The following is a 24,549-nucleotide window of genomic DNA, read 5'->3' as shown; positions in this document are numbered from 1 at the left end:
TGACTCACCAGCAGACCCATCTAATACCGGGATTATTAAAATCAGAGATGACATTCAGAAACCTCACTGCGGAATAAAATCCCCAGCATGGATTCGCACAAATAAGGGGAAAGGACATGCATGCTCTTCGCTAAAGCTTTGTAAAAGATGCTAATGATATACCAAATTAACGTGCTAGTAAAGACTGTGATTTAAAAAGGGAAAGCAAGACATGATCAGATCCCACCAGAAAACCAGGAATGGATCTATACAAACTAGGGCAGTAACAATGACTTGACTTAACTTGATTTCTCGGGCACAATAAACAAATTAAGTGTACCTGCTTGATAAATTAGCAGTAAGTAGCAAATGAAACCTCTTAAGCCTCTTGAGTCACATTAAGATGGAATTAATTTTATCCGAGAAGGTCATTTGTACTTACAGCAGTTTGGGGTGCCTTTTTTTAACCTGGCAATGAGTGAACTTTTTCTGATACAGAATAATACAAACTACAATTGAGATAACATAATGATTATAAGCCATCAAAACCGCTCACATACTCTTAGGGTATTTTGTCCTAGTACATAAACCTTCCTGGTATATTATTCCTAGGAATTCTAGAAATAAACAGACAAATGTATTATTTTTCTTAATGGTCTAAATGCCCAATTCGGACAGAGTTAGTTTTACCTGGGAACGGAGGTCAAGTAATTATTACTAAACATTCTTATTGATGTTAGTCTTGTCCAAATATGCTCTGTCAGTCATTTGGTAAAATAAGCTGCAAATTTTACCGCAGGTTGTATTAATCCTGTGTAAATAGAAATGTGGGTAAATATTCAGCTTTTATAGCTTTTCTGATGTATAGAGGATCAAGTGGAGCCGTTTAATTTAGTTTAGCATGGCACAGATATCTGGGTCCCATCAAGGTCACACCAACATATATATATCTGCTCCTTTGTAGCATTCCCATCTCAGTCATTTATGCCTAGATTTCTTATCTCGTGTGAATCGGTCATATATATTTTTTACTGACGGTCTGTAGACTAACATCAATAAGAATGTTTAGTAATAATTACTTGACCTCCGTTCCCAGGTAAAACTAACTCTGTCCGAATTGGGCATTTAGACCATTAAGAAAAATAATACATTTGTCTGTTTATTTCTAGAATTCCTAGGAATAATATACCAGGAAGGTTTATGTACTAGGACAAAATACCCTAAGAGTATGTGAGCGGTTTTGATGGCTTATAATCATTATGTTATCTCAATTGTAGTTTGTATTATTCTGTATCAGAAAAAGTTCACTCATTGCCAGGTTAAAAATAGGCACCCCAAACTGCTGCAATAATCAGCACGTGGTCATGTCTCAGGCAAATATGTAAATAATTACAGTTGTGGTCTGATTAGCCATTGGGTCTCATCACAATAGGGCATTAAATGCTCTCAGAGGCTTCTTTTGGATAGTATACCTCTTGGTGAGATCACTGAATGCTATAGGCATGACGTCTGTTTGGTAAATCAGTTGTTAATATCCTCAGAATATAACGCCATGCATGTGCAAGGTACTGTTTCTCCAAGCCCCTCCCCCCCTACAGTTGGGAAGTGGAATTTGTGATATGAGCCACCATCAAAGGACAGACATTACACATGCATTTTTGGACAAGCTGAGATACAGATCAGTCACTGAAAGTGAAAGAAGCATTTGGACTGACATAGTGGAGTAATCTTATAGTATTTTGCACAGTTATGGCTTAAGTACTACAGTGTTACACAGTTCTCATTAAGGGTGTGCCATATCGTATCATAAGCAATAACATTGCCAACATTTTTAAATATCGTGAACAATATTATACCCTGAAGTATCGTGCCATATCACCCACCCCTAATTATCACATAAGGGTACTACTTTCTTGCTGTTTTTAGCAAAAGAAAAAAAATTACACTGTTTCCATTTCCTATTATATATTTACTAGAGACAGATTCTTTCTGTCCAGTATCATTCATTTTACTTTAATCCTGGATATATGAAGATATTTGGGGTGTATTATTAGTATCATGACATTCTGGATCATTAACTTCTGTTATAAATCTTAAAATTATTTTAGGGGTTAGTTAAGTTAAGGGTGTGTCATATCATATTGTACGCAATAATAAAATTGAATTTCCATTTGGTTGCAGTAGTGTATTCTTGAAAAAAATATTTCGTCATCAGCAACAAACACAATACAGTCAAAATCAAGTCAGCAAGCCAGTCATGACTGAGAGAGAGTGAGTGAGTGAGCAAAACTGCAGTGACAGAATGGGCACTCCGTGCATCGGTCAGGTACAGGAGCAGATATGGCAGATCATGACTGGCAGCCCACCAAGTGCACTATAAATACTCCAGCGCCATGTTTACTGCCACCAGCAGAGACAAGCTGCACACCAAGTAACTCCTGGAATTTATGAATCACTCTGACCAGGAATTACAGGTAACCATGCAGCAGACATCAGCTATAATGGAGAATATCACATTTAATTTTTTAAACACTCTGTTCCTCCTTTAAAATCTGCACACTGACGGGGCGGAGGTTGTATACGCACAGTGGGATTTTGAAAGTGCTGACGGGTTTATTGGATGTCTGACATGTAGCAGAGACCCTGTTGTGTCTGATAAAGACTTTGTTGTGTCAGCAAGGCTTCACCAACACAAGTGATGACTAAATACACCTCTTTCCTGACCACAATTTGCTTGGTTGTAGGGAGACAGATGGGTTTAAAACACTGATAAATAGGTAGGTGGATAGATGAATGAATGCGTAGGTAAATGGGTAGGTAGACTATATAGCGGGGTAGGCACATAAGTGAGCACATAAAGCAACCTGTTTATCACCCAAGCAATGAAAACCTTCTTATTATTTATACAATCGACTTAAAACTTAAACTCCTTAAAACTGCTTTCACACAATTTTGGGTATTTGCTCATTTGGCTAATATTCTTCTGTACTATATGTCAATAAAAAAACTATTCTTAACATCATCTAATCAATGCATTCCTAGAGAGAAAGGACCAGTAGCACACAAACCTTTAAGCTTAAAGATCTTTAAGATGCAGCTTCTCTGCAGGAAGTAAGGCCATAAACCACGGGTTGAGTGAATTAGGATTGCATATCGTAGGAAATTTCTAGTTTCTGAACATTCAATTGTGATTATAAACTCTAAACTTTAAAGGATAATACATTTAAACCTAATGACTAAGCACTTCATGTTTGCATAATGGTAGCCTTTTAAGCATCTAATATTCTTTATATGGTTGCTATCTTTTTAAGCAAATTTACAAATACTGTACTGATCATGGAAGAGCTTCTGTTCTCTAAAACATCTCTCTGCATTTCTGAGAGCTGCCCTTGCAATGTAATTCATGAGGGCAACTGTCGAAAGAGTTTAGTGGATAGGGACCTCCTCGGGACAATTCTGGACTGTTGCAGAAGAGGCAGTGTTGTCTAGGTCAGCAGGGGGCACTCGCTGTAGTCTGTGGGGGTTTTCATGCCTCTGTGCAGTCATGGGCACACCACGCTGTAAAACAGCTGCACCAATCAGGTGGGACATCAAACTGAGAGCCAAACTAAGAGGTTGTTAAAAATAAAAATGATGAATCCCCTGCGACAAAATTGTCTTATTTTCCCTCTGCCCTTTCCACCAGACTGCTGCTGCTAAAAACTAATTATACAATGAAACCTAGCCGCTTTTGTCCTGAAAAGCACTGGGCAACTTGGCTCAATCTAGGAACGATAAACCTCTTATCTAATATCACTGTAACTTGCCGTCTTTCCAGGCTAGACTTTTGCTTCTCTTTTGTATGAACAGGAATCAGAGTTTACAAAAAATCTAATTTGTATAAGAATGAACCACAAAATGCAACTCTAGCACAGATCTTTGCTTTAAGAGAGCCAATTGACGGTCTCAAGTTATATTCTATCATTCCAAAATTTTTGACAGTTTCCCAAACAGGGATTAATCCTACTCATAGGCCAGATTTTCCTTTCAGTGGAAAATCTCTATTCAAAATGCTGTGTAGTCCAAGACTAGGTTTAATCCCTCTCTGATAAAATGCCTCTTTGTGTTTTTGATTTTCTCTGTGTGCTGCAACATTGTTGAGCATACCGAGCTTGGGAAAGACGATGAGGTACTCTGCATTGCACTGAGGACACGCCACACGAGCCGTGCTGTTGCCACGCTGCTTCTCGTCCACCCATCTCTGAAGGCAGGCTTGGTGCACCCACTTTGTGGAGCCACGGCACCGGCACGGTCGAACCCACTCAGCTGTACGGTCGTCCTCATCTGTAGCAAAACACACCCAGCAACTCCTGCAAGACAGAAGAGAGGAAAAGAGAGTGAGATTTTACACAGATTTGTACGAATATTTGCAAATAACCACCCTTTATTTAGTTCATTTTCAACCAAAACAGGCATAAAGAACAAGGGACACAGGAGGTACAAGAGTGAGAGAGAATTAAGGAGGGGAGGAAATAGTAAATAAAATTATCTAACAACAATGGATAGGGTGTGTGTCCATCCTTTTACTTCAAGAATGACTCAACACATTAGAGTTGAAAAGATGTGGAGCTGTTCAGAAGCTCTTACTTAGAAGGACAAAATACAAAGGAACATTTGCTAATCAAACAAAGAATCTGCTGGTGTTCTCAGAACAATAGACTGACCACCCCAGAGTCCAGACCCAGCGTCATGGAAAGTGTCTGGGATCGTGACAAGCATACTCCAACTTCTAAAGCTGAGCTCTGAGAAATGCCGCTGTAGTTTTTTTTTTTTTTTTTAGAAAAATAAAGGCTAGTCTCCTGAAAAAAAGCTGTAAAAAAGGTAAAGCATGAACACACTCTTTCTGTTGAATTTTCTGTTAAATTTATGTTTTTTTATTTTTAGATCAACTACCAAAAGATATTGGTAGATTAATTGCTACAAAAAACATCAGATGCAGTCCTAGATGCAAGATATCTTATCTTCTATGTCTCAATTTTTGAGTGGCTCAATAATTAAACTATACATTGCAGCAAGAGTAGGGAAATCATAGACATATTAATCTATATGGCACCTATTCATAGGACACATTTTTTTCATATATTTTCCCCTTTTTTTATAATAATCTAAATAAGGTTTACTACTACTTAGATGGCAGTCAGAGATGGTAAAGAGAAAACGGAAATGTGCAACTGGAGAACAGCCAAGATGACAACACACTTTCCAAAATATAAACCTCCATATCCTGGAAGAACTGATAGGATGAGAGCCTAATCCCAGCAGCAGCCTCCAGCAGACACATTTGCAGAGCTGTTCAAAGCAGAATTATCAATTACTTTCAGACTTTGATTTGGATTCCAGCTCGAGATGGGTCTGCATCCTGTTTTCAGATAATCTGAAATAACTGGGAGTCCTCTGTAATGGAGGAGTGCGTCTGTGTCGCTGTCGGTCTCAGACTAATCTTGATAACTGTATTATTTTCTATGGATGGCTATGAAAGCTTGCGGCTGCATTGTCCGTGCCCACTGGCACTGAAAGGGCCTGTAAGGTAATATCTGCCGGTTTGGAAAAAAGGTGGAGGGAGGAGAGAGAGAGAGAGAGAGAGAGAGACAGCCAAGAGTGAAGGTCTGCTTAAGCAGCACAGTCGCTCTGCAAAAACAGAAAAAGGGGTGAAGTCAGGGCTCGGTCTCGTGAGAGGCGGGGTAATGAAAATCAGTCACTGACAGATCTACCTGCTTTTAAAGAAACAGAGTGAGGGGGTGGAGAAAGGCTGCAAGAAAACAGAGGGAGTAATAGAAAGTATAGAGAGCATAGAGAGAGAGAGAGAGAGAGAGAGAGAGAGAGAGAGAGAGAGAGAGAGAGAATCAGCACTGAAAAACAGAACACAACTCTGGGGTCAGTGACTAAGCACATGTTAGACAAGATCATTAGCTCAGCGTCACACAGAAAACATCTGAGGTGAAAGGCAAAAAGGAAAGGAAAATGGGAAAAAAAAGCTCTCTGAACTCATCAAGATGGATTAGGTTATGATCACATCCAACCGTCCAATAAGTGCAATTTCCTGCCGTCTGTCTGATCCAAGAATAGAGGTCAGAACATCAATCCAATGAATAGAAATAATAATCCTGTCCAAAAGCACAAACGCGCAGCTATTCCACGTTCACTGTGAAACCGGACAAAGCACAGCACGCCAAAAATTACAGGATACCAGGGTTACACTAGGATGTTTATTTTTGATAAAAGGCTGGGGCATTGCGTAGTCTGGTGATTTCTGTGCTTGAACACACCTAACTAAAGCCAGCAATTAACTGCTGAATTGAATCAGATGTTTCTGAGAAAGGAAATCCCCAAACAGAACCAGATCCAGACACCCTTTGGATAAGTTAGCCGGACTAACGTCCTGTGGTGACACACAGATGGAACTCTACCAAACCTAATGAAGCTTTGCTCTGGGAAACTCAGAAGAACATTCTTTTGTTTTTTTTTTGCTTTTTCGGCTCTTATTTACTATGCATCTGCACACCATGCACTACTGCAATATTCCTAGAGGTTGTGGGTGTTATCGATGGCACTGGGCATTGGAAGATTGAGAAGACCATGGGAATAGGGTCGGTTTTATTGTACACAAAATTAGACACTATAAATAGGGTGGGTTATATGGTCGTAAATGAATATCTTGACATTTCTTTTTCTTTTCTTTTTTTTTTTTGCATCCCAATTAGTTTGAAAGTCAAATGTTGAAGCTGGGAAATGTTGTTACACTCAAGGTAAAAGAGTTCAAGTTCTGATGCACAACTTTAAAATACAAATAGGTAGAAGCACCAGTATATTCTACAATACTACTGCTTTTTCTACTCTTGATGTGTGGTGGCGCCATCTTGGATTCTGAACTCACTGTTGTTGAGGATCTCCTGACATTCTGAGCAAAAAAAACTAAAATTTCCTTTTTGAAACTTGCCAATTCTGACATTCGAGTTTAAATGGAACGCAGTCTAACTCCACAGTCAACACAAAAAAGAGCAGGGCAGGAGAAACCAGAACAGATAACTAAGCAAACATGAATCTGAGCCCATGACTCATCAAACTCAACAAACCAAAGCATAGAAATTAAAAGAGAAAGAGAGTACCAGGTTCCATTCAGTTCTTCATGTGAAATGCCTAACAAGCCATTGTAACACGCCTCTCAATTAGGCAGTGTGCACTTGACTGCTACAGCTATAGTGTCTCCATTAAGCTGCAGTTTTCCACAGTCTCTCTTATAAGCCTACGCTAATAAATAAGGCTGAACACAGCAATCTGTGTACACAAATCTCTTAATTTAGCACAAATGTCAGAAATCCTCTTATACCTGCATATTGTACTTCTACTTCCAGACAGCTTGAGTAATCTACACAATCTAACAGCCACACTCGACTGAACTAGTCATTTTTAGACACAGGGACATAAACACTTGATAATGCTTCATAGACTTTGAAGGGCAGACTTTCAAATTTGGAAAGTTTGGAGAATTACACTTAGTCATTTAGCATTATCTTGATAAATGACACCACAATATACTTTTATGATAATATATTATACTTTTTTTTCAGTACTAAAACACTAACAATGAAGAACAAAACCCCTAACCCCCTAACTGACTCCAACTCAGATAGATCCCACTCTTACAATTTTTAAAATTTAGATAAAGAATTTACATTTTTTCTTGGTTACTGTATAGAAATGTATTGTATTATATATTGAATCATAACCCCTGTATCATGATGCATATCGCATCATCGAGTTCTTACACAGCCCTATACTGAACAGTATCAAATTATTTATATTGAAGATTACCACTGAATAGGTCACAAATAAATAAAATATTTTAAGAATGAACATAATGCGACAAAAAAGAGAGTAGATCAATTAAAAAGAAATCTAACCTTTTGAGTTTTATTACTAACCTCTGTAATGAACTAATGCTTCACAGGGACATTTAATCCATATTGTAAAAATGAACTGTGACTTTTGTTTAGCAATTTATTTATGACCATTGTGTACAGTCTTTATTATGTACAGTCTTTATTGTGTGCAGTCATATTTGTCTCATTTTATATCTAGGCTGCACATATTCTAACTGTGTAGCATTAAATCTCTATTCCTAATTGCTAGAAACAAAAAGCTGACCATAATGCTGAGCGGTCAGAAAAAGACCCCATTTCAATCCATCATTCCCCTGTTGTGTGCTGGAGGCCTGATGATTTTTCAGAGCTGTTTATTTATATTCTACCAGCGTGACATTTACATTGCTATTTCTTTAATTACACTGAACCTTGAGCATTTGGCATTTCACTGGCTGACTGAAACAATGATTAATCTCCATTCTGTAAACAATCTCTCCCCACTGAAAGCAGAGTAGGAGAAGAACCAATAGTGAATGTTTAGTCATGTTTGACTAAACATTTAGAGACATACACTCTTTAGACAAATCATAATCTTAATAACTGAATTTGGGTGTTTTTCAGTCCCACTGCCTCATTTGTTTAAAGTAAAGCACCTAGACGTGCATCAGATTGGGTGGTTCTAATGGCTGAACTGAACTCCAGTGTGCTACTGTAATAGGATGCTATTGCTGCAATAAGTCAGTTCATCAAATTTCTTCCCTTCTAGACTTTTCATGATCAGCAGTGAGTGTTACCTTTGCATTAAGTGGAAACATTCAGGAACCACAGCAGCTCAAAGTGTCAGACCACGTAAAAGTTATAGAGCGGATGCTGACAAGAGAAGTAGAGAAAAGTGCAGAACACCCAAACCTGCTGTCAGAGCTTTAAAGGGGACAGATCCCATATTAATGGCTACTGATTAAGAAGAAGACTTTATAAAAAGCTTCTTTAGATGTCCTTTGTCCCTAAAGTGTGTATGCATGTATTTTTCTTTACTGCATGAATGAATAACTAAACATAGCCAGAGCTGTCTGAATAGGACAGGAGTGGAATAGGAGTGACTAAACATCAAAACTGAGAAATTAATGAACATGACTAGCATGAAGATCAACAGATGTCAGAACAATTTCAGCAGCAGCAAACCACCTGCTTAACAGACTTTGATATTTAAAATAATCCTTTAAGCATTTCAGGATAAGATACAGGCCCACTAGTGGAACACTTATGGAATAGGTAAAAGTGCCGGAGAGTAAACTATTCCTAGTGTGCTTTCACACTCAGTTTGTATGATCTGGATCTTCTGATTCTTTTGAAGATCAACAGAAGTGGTGTGGATCAAACTAAACCTTTTTCCAGTTAATTTACGGTGTGACAGCACTTTTTAACAGGATGCTGATGAAGACTATTACCTATTAAACAATAGAAGAAGAAAAAGAGCCAGTGTTGAGTGTTGCCAAAACTGAACCGCAATTGAAAACAAAATATTTATTGTACAATCCTACTGTAGAAAAACCCCAACTTTCAAACAAAAATATAAGAAATGAGAGGTCAATTTGTTATACTTATTCTGCTGCATGAAACACAACGACATTCTGGCATGGCACAACACCTGAAAAGGGAACTCGCTGAATTGACAACATTTTAAAAAACCAATCAATATCAAGTATGACAACAACAGGATGTAAAAAAATCTTTAAGCCTCTCACTAAACTGAAAAGTGTGGAACAGGAAACTAAATGTAAACAATGTTACAAACCTGTGCCTTTCAGGTGTTAATTTAGACAATGTCAAAAAAAAAAAAAACACACACACACACATTTTGCTTCTATTTTAATGGTAATTCCTCAGATTTCTCACTGCGGTCTCCACCCACGCTGCCCTGCGGTTTCATCAACCTGCTACGGGATGCTAGGGGGCAGTCGGATATGGCTCAGTCCAATCGCATAATACTGCATTCATAATTAAAAGCTCTGGCTCACTATAAATAATGCAGGGCAAATCTCTGGTCCTCTGTCAGCACTGTCCGCCCCAGCCTGCACTGCTCCTGTGGGGGAGCAGGAGGACGGTTTCTACTCTCCACCTCACTCGGCCACTCTCTCAGGTGATTCTTTCCATCCTGTGGTCCTGAATAAAACATGAGTGAGGCAGAGCTGCTCAAATGACTTAAGAGAGCTGTTCCTTCCTCTTATCACAACGAAACCATTAACCTTCAGTACGACCAGAGCAAAAGGCCATGAGGTGACCACATGAGACAAAATAAGATTAGCCACTTCATTCAGTGCTTCTATTTTAATGATCTTCATTCCTCAGGATCTTATTTATGGGGCTAAAGGTTTTCTATGAAGAGAAATGACTCATCTTCGAATAAGCCTTTATACAGTGGCTTATGTATCTAGTGCCCTTGCTTCTGTATGCGATAATTCGCCCTCTCTTCCTCAATGTAATTCATCATGTTTGACAGCAGAAGCTTGAAGCTACAATATTGACAGACAGCTCTCCAAAAGTGACCCATGGGTGGAGACAAACAAAAGGCTCAAATGGAAATAGATCGGCCGAAAATGAGCTCCATACCGAAAAGAGGAAAGTGGCCTGATGTCTCCACAGGAGCAGAGTTGAGTGAGGAACAAAGAAAACCTTCTCAAAGTTCTCAGAGCTTCTCTTACTCCTGTTCCCGTAACCCTGCCTCCCTCATGACAGCCTCCGATACAACAGCACAGAAATGCAATCCTCCATGAGAAACCCAAGCCTGGGCCTGCTGTCGCCTCTGCGCCCTACGGCAGATAATGCACAGATAGTGGGGAATACATACAGGTCTATATGAAGAGAAAACAGTGTCAGTTATTAGGGTTCAGAGAAACATAATGCACCTATTAAGATCCTAACAAAGACAACAAATTGTAGCAAATCACTCTTATCTTGAACCATATCACTGAATCATTGCAAAATCATTGTCTTTATGGCACAATAGTAACATATCAAATATATAATCTTTACTGTACAGCATAGCCCACAAGTTTATTTTAGTGTGTCCTTTATAATAGACTGTCCAACAGAAAGATGCTCATCAAATTGTATTGTCCCTTAAATAAATCAAAACCACAGCCATGATTTATTAGCCAAACAGGCATTTTTAACGTGCAAAAATAGCTCAGAATTAAATTATGTGGCCATACATGTTGTTGTACGCATGATAAACTGTTAAACTGTTCATGTGCCTTTCCTCATTAGCCTACTTCTTTTCCATAAGCCTACTACATTTTTACAGTACATGATTTATTATTCACACATTAGCAAAAGATCAGCTTACTAACAGCTGTGACCAAATGCTGAAGTCATGCAGTCAAGCATAAACTGAACACAAGCCAGAAATTGTGTATACACTGAGTATATTTTAATAGAGCAGGGAAATGCTACTATGGGTAAAATGGGTAAATATTTGTTTTAATTAGTTCATTTAATTTCTTTTAAGTCAGTAAATTAAAATCCTCTATAAAATGGCTCTAAATCTCCAAACCCCTAGAAGAGCTTGACTTTTAATAAAAGTCAATCTAGAAATGTACACAATGTAAACTGCCAGATTATAATCGCATCTAAAAAGATTTTTTTTTGGGACTGCGATTATACAGTACTGTTTGTTTCTTGATAACATAATGAATTGAAAATGAAGAAATCTGGAGCAGAATTTGTATTCAGCCTCATAAATGCAAAGTGTGGGCAAGCATACTATAAAGCCATTATGCAATGGAACGCTGTTCTCTTGAAAGATGGTGCTCAATCCTTAAGCCAATACTCTAGACATGAGTTGTGGAGGTAACCCAAAAACCTGATCAAATCCTCACAGCAATATTCCAAGTAAAAAGGCCTTCCTTGGACAGTAGAGACCATTTCTCCAAAAAAATGCAGGACAAACTATTGTTAATACCCTTGACTTTGAAAGAACCAACTAATGAGCAGGTGTCCCAAAACTCCTGTCAATACTGTCCCTGAGATATAAAGAATAAAAAACAAGAATTTCTTTCCTTCCTTTATCTTATTAAAGGTCTAAAGTGAGTGCAGCCATGCTTAGGGCAGAAATTGGGACTTTAATGACTGTGGGAACTTACTAAGCCTCCTTTTGGGATGTGCAACAGTGGGACAGGGATAAGCGGCTATTCTCACTCAAATTACAGTCTGAAAAAGATGAACCATGATCAGCTTAACATCAATAATCCTAACTTTTACACATGTCAGCGTAGACCCACTGTCCTAGCTTTTACCCACATCAACAGAAGACAGGTCTCAGATCAGCAGCAAAGAGAGTCCCTCTCTCAGCTTCAGATCAGAGCGCTCCCTCATACAAAACCTGATCTGTTACAATGGAATTATAATAATAAAGAAACAAGAGGAGAAAATGAAAGCTCTCCTGTGGCCTTGTATTCAAAGCAACATAGTAGACAAATCGCTTTAATCCTTCCTAATCCTTTTTTTTCTGTAAGTCACATATTCCGGTGATAAGATCTTAATGTGACAAACATTGGAAATATTGTGAGTAAAACAGCAATTTTCACTTTGCAATGTTTGATATAGATAACTAATGATCTTGTTCAAACTGATAACCAGAGAAGGCTGGATCTAAAATCTAGTCTGAATTATCTCAATATTGCCATATTACTTGATCATATGGTCCCAAAACGTAAAGCAAAGTGACTCATGTATGAAACTTAAGTCTTTTCATGATAAACATCCCATAATAACATAATCGTTCAACTACTGATGTGTTTGAGCAGTCCAAGTCCAGTATATAAACATCTTGTATAACATTTTTTTTTTTTTTTTTAGTACTGTTAAAAATTTAATCAGCTTGGTATCAGGCTGCACTAAAAGGTGTGTACTAGTATTGGAAAATAAAAGTAATTTGCCACCTCTACTCAGAATCGTAAAATCTGCAAACCAGTCTATCATTACCCCCTAGTGTCTCAGTGAGAAGTGTTGTGAGCGGTCGCAGGCTATTTACACATACCCGTTCCGGGTAGGGTGCGGGTGAGAAGTGAGAATCATGCCCCTAAAATACGCTTAGCACCTTGCGTGTGTGTTTGGGTGTAAGGGGGTGTTCCCGCTGCATAACATGACTACTTTCTACTGTGACAGTAAAGCTCATGACAATCAACACTGATACTGAGCGCAGCAGTCTCACTCTGGCATTCAAAATTAAGGTCCCAGACCTCTACATTACCATTAACATTTCAGTACCTGCAGGATATGACCCTAAGGGTCTATTAGATACTATCTGCAGGTCAGAAAAATGATCCTGCTCACTTTTCTCTTTACCCGACTGCAGCCAAGTTTCTACCAAACAGGCACAGAGAAGCTACACCATGGAGGGGTCTGTGGAGGAGATAACCCTTTAAGATTAAGAGCTAAGCTCAATATCCATTCCAGTTTCACTTCTAGACCACAGTGTGCTCCTCCCACAGTGCTAAAACTGAGAAAATCAGTAAACAGAACAGAAAGTACCCTTAGACAGACAGACAGACATTTCAACAGACGGACATTTAAGACATTTCTAAATTTTCCTGTGAACGTAACTTGAGAAACTACAAATACACCTTTCAAATGTTTAAAAACCAGCAGTTATTTATCTTAGAGTTTGATAATATGGCCAAAATTTATCACAATGAATTTTGGTAAATGCAATATGATTTCGATATTGATATGAACAGTATAAAAGCCACTGCCCGTGGTGTACATAATCAAGTATTGAGAGAATAGAGTGATATGGCAAACATATTACAGTCTTTAAACACAATTAGGAATGCACCACTTTCAAATATCAGCCAAAATGGCCAACAATTCTTAAAAAAATTATAATAATAAATAAAAAAATTAGCTGATAATGATGATCACACTCCAAAATCAAGCCTTCTCAATGCATTGCAAGTTTCTTGCTTTCAGTGCATCACTGTCCTCCCTGAGGTCAAACACAGCCTGCTCTGAGCTAATCAACCAATAAGAAGTGTGAAATTACCTGCAATCCACAGCTATTACTAATGACCTTCAAGCTAATGAATAACTGAATTCAATATCATTTGCTCTTGATCACTTTTTTAATAATATTAAACGTAATAAACAAGCAAATGTAGAAACACTTTTTAAAAGCAGTGTTTCTATTTCAAAAAGTAGCCATCACAGAATACACAGTGCACATGGCTTTTACCTTGGGGACACAGCTGTTATAATCATACCATTCCTTAATACACACACAGATCACATTTCACCTGCAAATGCATAAAGCCAAGCCAGAAAGAATGTAAATTGGACTATTATGAGATCTTGAGATAATCCCTGCACAAAACCTGTGAAACTGTTGTGACATTTTCATTAAGCTTTTGCTTACATAACCTTGAGGAACTGTGCAGTTTATGGGCAATATTTGTGGGTAAGAACATGACTCGTCTTGGTCTATAAACTACTTCTCACATCCTGTTTTCACTTGTTCAATTTTATTTTCTTTGTAAGGCAGCTAAATGTTTAAAACATTCATTAATGGAACACAGATCTCTAGAGTGCGACCTTTTAAAGGAGCACATGGTCATTCTACTACATAATAGTCTAAAGGGGATATTTCACAAAGCAAGATCTCTCAATTTGTTGAAAATCAAAAGTCAAAACTGTTACAGATGTTCTTTGCACCATTTACTGGGTCTTCTATTAGAAACGTCTGTGCAAGTTATCTGGATAAATGTGGAGATGTGTGTATGTGCTGTGTGAAATATTTGGAGGCAAAAATAAAGACAACAGCAGAGACAAACTAATGTGCAAATGTTCATGTTCTGAAGTAGGGGTGGGCGATATGGCCCTAAAATAATATCACGATATTTCATGGTATTATCGCGATAACGATTCTCTTGGCGATATGAGAAAAAAAATACACTACTGCAACAAAACAAAACTTAGATTTTATTATTGTATACGATATGATACAGCACACCCCTAACTGAGATATTAAAAAATACAAGAATTTTAGCAGATTTGTAACAGAAGTCAATGATCCAGAATGTCATTATACTAATAATGCACTCCAAATATCTCCATATATCCAGGATTAAAGAAAGATAAATGATACTGGACAAATATAATCTGTCTCTAGTAGATATTTAATAAAAATGAGAAATGTGTGAATTTTTCTTTTGCTTAAAACAGCAAAAAAGTAGAACCCTGATAATTAGGGGTGAGTGTTATGGCACAATATTTCAGGGTATATCATCATTCACGACATAAAAAAAATGGCGATATTATCGAGTACGATATGATATGGCACACTCCTATTCTGAAGTATACTTATTCATAGTTTTGCTAAGGGTCACATATTCATTTGGATAGTAAGAATATAGGACATTCATTTTGGATAGTAAGGATATAGGATATTTATTTGGATAATAAAGGGGGCTATCACTTTAAGGCCATAAAAATGAGACTGAAATAAAGGGCTACCAGCATTCTGAAAAAGGCGGCTCATTGAGGAAGTCTGGCATTAAAGGTCAGACAGGATTTAAGCCTGGCTCTGTCCTTTCTGAAAGTGAAAGACTGCATTGCAGAGGAAGGCAGCTGGGGGTGGCAGGCCGGCCTTGATAAGAGCTCCTCTTCGCCTTGTGCATGAGGCTGATAGAGCCCATCTCTCTGTAACCCCTCTCTCTAGCTGCCTTTGACATACAGCAATACACTGCTATCTGTCCCTGCACATGTGTAAAGGTTGAGGAAGGCAGCTCTACCAATACAGCAAGGATTGAACTGAAGCATGACACTGCTGGTCTAGACAATAATACTAATTCTCTCTTAGTTAAAAAAATGCAGCAAACATTTTTTTAAAAAGCTGCTACCATGTTATTTAAGCCTCATTTATACTGTAAAAAATATGAATCTATTCTTAATCCATGAAGCATAAGAAATGTATTCAGTACTTTAAATATATGTATATATATGTCAAACGCCACAACGTCCCTTACCCTTACGTCCCCCAGTCATATTTCACACTCTTAAAGCCAAGGTGAGAGACAGGCCTTAAATGGCATGAAGGAAATTAACACTTATGTGAAGCATACCAGGGTAGTGAAATGACTGAGATGCAAGTAGGATTCTCTCTCTATTAACTGGTGGTTACAATAAACTACGGTAATCTTTCTTATTGACCTTATTTTGCCACACACTTTCAAAAATGTATTTATTTATTCTTTAGTAAGATTTTGTAATTTCATTTTAAATAATTTATGGCAGTATCATATTCAAAGTAACAGCAGTTTGAAGTAGCAAGTGCTGCAAACATTAGAGGTGGGCAATAGTATATCGTATACAATATATCGTGACACAGAAATATCATGATATTAAAAATCCATATTGTGATAATAGGGCTGTTCTGTCTTAAAAGAAGTCTATTATGTACTGTGAAGCCTTAAGTATGTTTATAGTATAATTGTTTTAGTTTGCTGTTTATATGCATGCACTAAATATTCTGCAATACTGCATTATATTATTTTATGCTATATTATTTATTTTGCCACATTATGATTATGCTGTTATACTATTATACTATATTCGTGAAATTAATTAATTATTTTTCTGTTTTCCTATATCGCCAAGTATACAATTATCGCAAAAATACCTTGAAATATCGTGATATTATTTTAGAGCCATATTGCCCACCCCTAGTGAACATAATCACAAAGTAGCTAGCCAACAGAAAGGCATATGATGTTACAAAGTGGAACCTCCACAGCTCTTATAATTGTCCATTCTTTCAGTTTATCTATCTGTATTCAGCTCTCTTTTCTGCTCTCTTTAATTCCCTCCTCCACACAAGTAAACATGATCAAGAAGAATATTTTTTTTACAGTTATTTGTGGGAGAACAGACTAGAATGCACCTATACAATTTTTTTTAAAATGCTAGTCATACGGGCATGTAACAAACATCATACCCCAGACTTTCAGCTCTGCTCTGGAACATATTTTATTTTGCATATTTTTTTATTTCTGCAGTTTTATAATCAGCCTATTGATCAATATATGTGTAATATATATTTTCACTTCAGTTGCCAGCTTCAGACTGATTTGTTTGGTCTGCAGCAATAGCAAAGCAGCCTGATTTTAACACATCTAACAGGGCAGAACATCAAACAGGCTCTGATTCAAAAAATGTAGCATCACATCCTAGTGTGTTTTTAAAACAAACAAAAAAAAAAGGTTTGCTTATAATGAAAGGGCTTTTACCAGACAATCTCACAAAAACATATGACATATGTATCCATTTTACCAGAGCTTCATAACCAAGTAATTTCTCTGAATAAGGACATTTTGGGGTTGGCTACAGGTTGGTACCTGGAGTTGTGGGTTCGATACTCGCTCTGAGTGTCCGCTTTACCTTTCCCTTGTTTTAACACATTCCCTGTGTTTGGTATGTTTGCATGGGTTTCCTGCTGCCTCCCAACAATGATGAACTGGCCAAGCTAAATTGTCCCATAGAAGCGAGTTGGTAAATGAATAATTATGTTACCCTGCAATGGATTGACACCCTGTCCAGAGGAAATCCCAGCCTTGCACACAATTATTCCGGGCAGGCACCAGAACCACCCTGATATCAGCAGTTGTAAATGTGTTGATATGCCAGTGTAAATCAAGCATACCAAACTCAGCAGTAAGCAGTAAAAATGTTCAGTGGACAGTAGACATAAACTCTCACACAGATAACACATCTCATATATAATAAACATTCTGAACGATTTTTTAAAATCATTTTACACATTGACCTGCACTGAATCCAATTAACCAGTACTAATTACCCCCTCTTTGTAATAACAAATGCATCTGATCAGCATTCTAGAAGTATTGATGATCTCTACAATAAGCTCAGTGAAGCAGATTGTAGTGTAATTTATCAAGATAATGACCAATCCTGTTGGCTGCACGTGTGTGTGTGCAGAACACAAATTAAATGTTACAAGACACACTTATTTTTCAGGGGAACAACAAACATGTCGGCTTGTGCATGCTGACCAGACCTCAATCCAGTTATCTGGTTTGTTTTACAGCACAGGGACATGAGCACAGAGCTTCTGGCAAACACGACTCTCAGTGGAAAAAACATGGACAAGGTCAGGACACAGAGAGCTGCCCTGCACCACGACAGGGCAAAAAAGAACCACAGCAAATCAATAGCTCTGTTGCTGCGTTTTGCCTAAATTTAGACGAACCAATATTAAATAAATTGGAATGGAAAAGAGGCTTTTGCAGCTTCAAGGTTACTGAAGGGTAGAATTCAAGCTTACAGCTAGGGTTGGAGGACATGATTAAAAACCATATATCTCAATATGCTTAAGAGAAATGGCAATCTAAAATACAACATGATGCAAACTATACTCTCTGTGGTATTTCTCTCTGTAGACTTTGCTAACTGTACTGAATTATGCTGCTTGAGATTAAATATATTAAACCTTTAAATTAAACAACAATATGCAAGAATCAATATACTTAAAGTAAAAGAAACAATGAACTAAAAGTGAAAGAAACATATAGACTAATGTGGTAGAGCAATAAAACCAGATTACACAAATATGCCTTGGGTCACGTAGCATTACACAGTTCTTACAAGCGGTATCCTGTCTGCTTCAGAGTTACATAGCTCAGTTAGCAATGTGCTAACTGACCAGAGCAGCAATGAAGACAATATTCTCTTTATTACAGTCAGTCGAACATAAATATTTAAATCTCCAAGTAAAATATGAAATATAATGTTAGATAGACAGACAAAGTTTGTGTCCTGCTCCAAACTCTCCAAACTTCATAAGAGCAGCTACATATATGACATGGCAAACCTGGTCAGGCTTCATTTCAAGGTCATAATGAAACTTTGTTGCTAGGTGTAACCTGTAATCCTTTTCAAGCACAGATCAATGGCACATTTATCTTGTTCAAAATATTAAAGGGGCAATAGCCAGTCTTTCATAAGTTATAGCAGGTGCCCGAAAAATCACTTGATAAAAAAGTCCTTTGAAAATATTGGATGGTAGGTTTGATCTTTGTTTAAATATATGATGGCGCTGATGCTCTCAAAGTGAAAAAAGCTACTTTATCTTTAAATAAGCAGCATTATTATAAATTTGTAAGACATTTCCATGCTTTACGATATCAACAATGAGTCTTGGTACCAGACTGTGGTCCAAACTAGCTCTAATATGAATTACGTGGTCAACAGGTAAATTAAAAATTATTGAACAGAAACATGTATCCATGTCAAATCTTACAGCAACAGTGATAACCCTAAAACAATTATCAAGCAATATCCTCCAGTGAGGTTTGAAGAAAGCAAAATTAATAAAACAGCCCAATTTAAAAGACATGAAGAAGATTTGATCTTTCTATGGAACACACTGAACCTAGATCTGTCCTTAGGTGTGTCACACTACCCAAGTTTACTGTTAAGCTTCTTAATGAAGATCTATTTTAAACACTTGTTTTCCTGACTGTAGGTTAGCTGCTTCACTTCTCCTGCAAAATTTCAGTTTTTATGTGGGAAGCCAAAGGTTTTGGCCTGGTATACCTGGTATACAATGATGAGATAAGTAAGTATGCCAGCAACAATAGGACAACAGACAGACAGCTACAGCTGGTGTGGGTGTGTCTGCACGTGGACTGACAGGAAAGATCATGCCTAAAAAATTGTCCAAGTTAGTTTAAGTAAGAATCATATTATGAACATTTTTTTAGTGTGGGTCTACAGAAAATAAATTTGGCCACTTTTACTAAAATAATGATACCTTTGCTTTCTGACTTTCTAGGCAGTTAACCTACCACTAGTTAACTAGGTCAGCTACCTTTTTTTATTATACAAAATCGGACATCCAAGATAATTAAAACATACAACCAAAAAGGTTTTACAAGCTAAACAAAACAGTTATACTGACAACACATCTCATATGCTAAATAAACAAATTAAATTTAACAATAAATATTTTACCTTTACCCAATTTTAATTTGGGCAGACAGCCCAATTTTAATTACACGGTAGATATTACGTAGGATTTAAGTGTAACTTACTTCTCTGATTTATAATTAGAAATACAAAACTTAAGGGAGTGATCAGGCTTTCTTCCAAGAAATCTGTGTAAAACGAGAATTCCAATATGAGATCCCTCGTAGCATTATTTTTATTTTGTTAAAGAATATTGCCCTAAAATGTTCATTACAACAGTATTCACCATTAAACCTAGGTCACCTAGGTTAGCTAAACTACATGGCTTGATTAGCGTTACATCATTTAGCGAGCTAAGAACACGCCTCTCCATGTTTCTCTGTCACTGCTGGCAAGCAGCTAGCTAGCAAGCTAACCTAGCTTAGCTAGCTTACTTAATTTAACCTTAGCTAGCTAAACAATACAGCTATTTTTACAACAGTCCAACAGCACAGAACACGATACATAGTTAACTACATGCGTACAAGCTATGTAGGTTAACTAATTAGCTTAGCAAGCTAGATAGCTAGCATAGCCAATGTGTCAGCCAGCCAGCTAACGCTAGCTAGCTAGATAGCTGTCTCTCCTGCAGGTCAGTCACCCTCACCAACGCGTTCATTCACATACCTGTCCAACATCTGCTGAACAATAACGGCACTCTCGTCCGCCATGTCTTCTTAAGTGTTCAAAAGTTTCCAAGCGTAGAAACGAGCTGTCGGTTATTTAAATAAACAGTCTGAACCATCTGAAGAGCGGTTAGCTGAGGTTAGAAAGGCCTGAACGAGGACGAGCCGAGCCGATACCGAAACAACCCCAGCTAGTTAGCTAAAGCTAGCTAACCCAGCTCCCTACATACAGCTAAACCCCCTACTACACTATAAACACGCCTCACCGACTAAAACTCCACATCACTATTAACCTAGCTAGCTAGTACTTTCCCCGTTATTAATAGTTTCGTGCCGTGTCCGTTTGACTCCATTTACTGCTCTTTGACTGCGAGGTGTCTGTCTCGGGGACGCGCACTGCGTCACCAATAACAATAAAAACCGACGCGCGCGGCGCTGAGCATTCTGGGTCATGTAGTCTCAGTCCTCACTCCTCTCCTTCATATCAGCAAGGATAGCCAAAACAATATCAAATTTATATTCCAGCTAACCCCGGCAGCCTGGCGCTCCCAGACTCAGAGGCACTGAGCCTCATTAGGAAACAGAAGGAAGACACAGCTATGAAGATACACATATGGCTGCAAAACACCTCGTACTGCGGTAAGTTAACGTTAGCTAACCAAGACACGTTTAACACGTTTCACTAAAGCTTCTGTAAAGAGAAAGAAGGACTGAAGAAGTAGGGAGGCTAACTACTATGTTTAAAGGTGGCAAGTGAGTGATTAAGCTATTTCTAAAGAGAGGGTGTCTGTTGTGTTAGCTAGTAAGCATATGAAATAGCAAGGACATTATATTTGAAATAAAAAAAGGGATAAGGATGAGTCACTCTTCATTTTAATCTGAATTAAGTTAGATAATTTCAGTACCAGATTGGTTTTAACACAATGAGGATTTATTTTTCACTCTGTGAAAGATTATTACAATTAAAAAATACATACAGAAAAAGCCTATTATGTTTAATTCTGCTTTTGCATTTTGCAAATAGGCAGGTTAATAATGTTTACTTTCAATTTCACCAGTGAGGACCTTTTTAAAACTCTGTGAAAGATTATTAAAAATTAAACCCATAATTGCTTGATGTTTATATCATATAAACAGGCAGTAATGTTTACTTTTAGTTTCAGATTGATTTCACCCCAATGGGAACTCACTTTGTGTGAGATTAGGAAAAAATGATAAATGCAGCCTATGATTGGTTTATTGGCCCTCTGACTTTATTTTAATTCAATTTGTACATAATTTAGTTGGCAGAACTGTTTTTAATTTGTTAAACATCTCAGTGGGAGATTATTAAAATTGTGCAATCAACCCCATGCTTGGTTGGTGATTGGCCTACTCATTTCAATAATGCAGCTTTTGCATTGTGTAAATAGGCATAAGTGTTTACTTTTAAGAAATTTCAGATTAATTTCACCAGTGACAACTTTTTTTTTACTCTGTGGGGTTAAAAAACAATAAAATAATAGCCTATAGATTGGATGTGCATTGGCCCACTGTTTCTCTTCTTAATTTAGCTTTTGCATCATGTAGCTAAATAGGCAGTATTGTTTACTTTCAATTCCAGATTGCTTTAACCAGTGAGTACATTTCACTTTGTGGGAAGTTTTTAGTTAAATATATTTATAGCATTGTTTTACTTTTTTTATTTAGTTTTTAAATTAACATAGTTAGCGAAATAGGCAACAGAGTTGGCACACTACAATGTGGTGGCTATATTTAAATGGTTATAACATAGATAGCATATGGATGAATGTTCCTATACAAATTGTCATATTTCTTGATAAAATACGTTTATGTTTACAATAGTTGTATATTGATTGTATTCCCTTTTTTTACACATTAAACATTAAGCTGTGATCAAAATATCTAAACAACTAAAAACTACTCACGCTGGAAGTTAAAACAGGGAAAAAAACTACATTTCCCAGAAGCCTCTTCTGCATCATCCATGCGCCGCAGTCAATCAGCTGTTGAGGCAACTGCTGACTCTTACCTCGGTTATAGCAGGGGAGCTCATTTGTCATATCAATACCGAGACGAACCAAACTGAAAAATAATAGCTTTTATTCACAGAATCCCCCAAAGGTGAAACGATAAGGTAATGTCTGTTTGATGTACGCAGTCTACGCTGGCAGAAACGTGCATGTTGTGGCATATGGGTTGTGCTTTCGCTATGCTATCGGTGCAGTGGAGGATTAGTGTGTGTGTGTGTGTATGGGGAGGGTGAGGGGGTGCATGGTTTCACCCCTTCCCATAGCCATAGCCCCCACATATGTGTATGTGTTTAGCTGGGTTACTTATCCTGCTGTATGAGCTTTGACGCATAGGCCGGTGTAGCTAAGCTTCTTTCCCGGGACAGGGAGTGTGTGGGTTGCTCTGACAGCTTGTCCCACTGTATTGATCACTTAGTTGACCTTGAATAGGCAGTTCTTATGCAGCAACATAGAAAAAAAGCGAGGATTAACTGCGACAGCGACTCTACAGGAATGTTTGTTTGTTAACTATGACAGGGATCGTTTGCTGTGCCGTTTCTGTGTGCCAGGCTATATTAAGCACGATGAGCTTGCAGGGAGTGTTCACTCAGCTGCAGCCTGCATCTCTCGGGCTGTTTAAGCTAAAACTGTCGCATAGCGCACTTGGCCTGCTATTTTCTACTGGAAGAAGACTTTTGATTTGATTTTATTATTGTTTTGTGTATTTTGGTGATTAGCACAGCCTAATCTACATGCTTTTTAAAATATTTCCCATGCTTGTTTTTTGTTAACCTTTTGCTGCAGTGTCTAATTTGAGTTAATTTAAGTGTCTTTGTCCCCTTCATCTGGTCAGGGCTTCGAATACTTTAAAGATGAAACCATTATGCAGGGAATGGTGAGAATGATCACTGTAAACTAATTCTAGGTCAGAACTGATATGCTTTATGAATGCAGCCTCAGGCTTAAAAATATACTGTAACGTTACATACATAAACACTTTTGACTTTGATTCAAAAGCAGTTCTTAACAGGTAAACAGGTAAAGTCTTAATAATTAAAGGTGAATTGCTCTTTAAAAAGGAGCAATTGCTTATGCTATCATACACTCATATCAGTCTCATGAAATGGTTGAAATAGTTGTATATTGCAGTTATTTTGGGATTAATATAAACATCCAGACAAATTAATTATTATGACAGGCCTAATTTGGAGCATTTCTGTGGGACCATTTATAATTCATTGGCGCAGTCATTGACAGCACTAAATTTAATTTAAATTATGGGGTAAAAAAGAAAAACAGTGAAACATGCAAATACAAATTAACTTTGATATTATTGTGCGTGTTAACTATTTTCATAATTAGTGGGCATGAGGTATATTACATGATTATATAGTTGTAAGATTTAAAACTTATTAATGTATTAACGCGATTTCTCTGACTAGCCAGAAATCTTTTTGAAGAGTCTGTCCAATGGTACAATGTCTAAGGGACATTACTCTTGAATAATCCTCTTCTGTTTGGTTTATGGTAACTGATAAACTGGGAAATCCTTTTTGTATGTTAAATATCCTTAGAATTTCTCAGTTTTAGCCAGATAACTTGAGCCCAAAGGTAAGGACTGTCCAATAGGGCAGTAAGAATGTCCTTCAGCCCTTGGACAGGCCAGGACAGGCTAGGTAAACTCTTGGCAAAATTTTGTGAAACATATGAGACAGAAAGGGAAAGTGTGTGATAATGCTGGGTAGAAATTAGTTAGTTCTAAAATGTATAGGAATGTGGCCGTTTGCAGTAATATCGCCAAACACTTTGACACGATAAAAAAAAACTCATTGACAAACTTTTATAGTTTTTTGTTTGTTTCTACTGAATGTATGAAACTACTATATATACTACTATATACTGTTGCAGTAGTATATGAATAAAAAATGTTGTTTTGTTATGTCGCTAAGAGTATCATTATCACAAAAATACCCTGAAAAGAGAAAGTATCAAGATATTATTTTAAGGTCATAT

The 24,549-nt window shown here is 37.4% G+C and overlaps 2 protein-coding genes across 3 annotated transcripts in view; one reads left to right on the top strand and one right to left on the bottom strand.

Moving 5' to 3' along the window:
- marchf5 (membrane-associated ring finger (C3HC4) 5) overlaps positions 1-20,910 on the bottom strand; it is a 41,726-nt gene extending 20,816 nt beyond the window's left edge. The window contains exons 1-2 of the mRNA XM_007258683.4: positions 20,526-20,910; positions 4,126-4,328 (exon numbers count right to left, since the gene is read on the bottom strand). Coding sequence (XP_007258745.1) covers positions 4,126-4,328; positions 20,526-20,569 — 247 coding nt within the window. The 5' untranslated portion in view covers positions 20,570-20,910. The remainder of the gene's footprint in view (positions 1-4,125; positions 4,329-20,525) is intronic.
- Positions 20,911-20,937: 27 nt separating this feature from the next.
- The window catches only part of cpeb3 (cytoplasmic polyadenylation element binding protein 3), a 71,627-nt gene continuing 68,015 nt past the window's right edge, over positions 20,938-24,549 (top strand). Inside the window, exon 1 of one of the 2 annotated variants that reach the window (XM_049481688.1) lies at positions 20,938-21,163. In XM_049481688.1, coding sequence (XP_049337645.1) covers positions 21,124-21,163 — 40 coding nt within the window. In that variant the 5' untranslated portion in view covers positions 20,938-21,123. Of the gene's footprint in view, positions 21,164-22,540; positions 22,662-24,549 lie in introns of those variants that run through there. The other variant, XM_049481690.1, reaches the window with a different exon arrangement.

Source organism: Astyanax mexicanus, chromosome 7, assembly GCF_023375975.1.
Source record: "Astyanax mexicanus isolate ESR-SI-001 chromosome 7, AstMex3_surface, whole genome shotgun sequence".
In the NCBI taxonomy this organism is placed as follows: domain Eukaryota; kingdom Metazoa; phylum Chordata; class Actinopteri; order Characiformes; family Acestrorhamphidae; genus Astyanax; species Astyanax mexicanus.
Note: the sequence above shows the minus strand (reverse complement) of the source record. Positions and strands in the feature narration are given on the sequence as shown.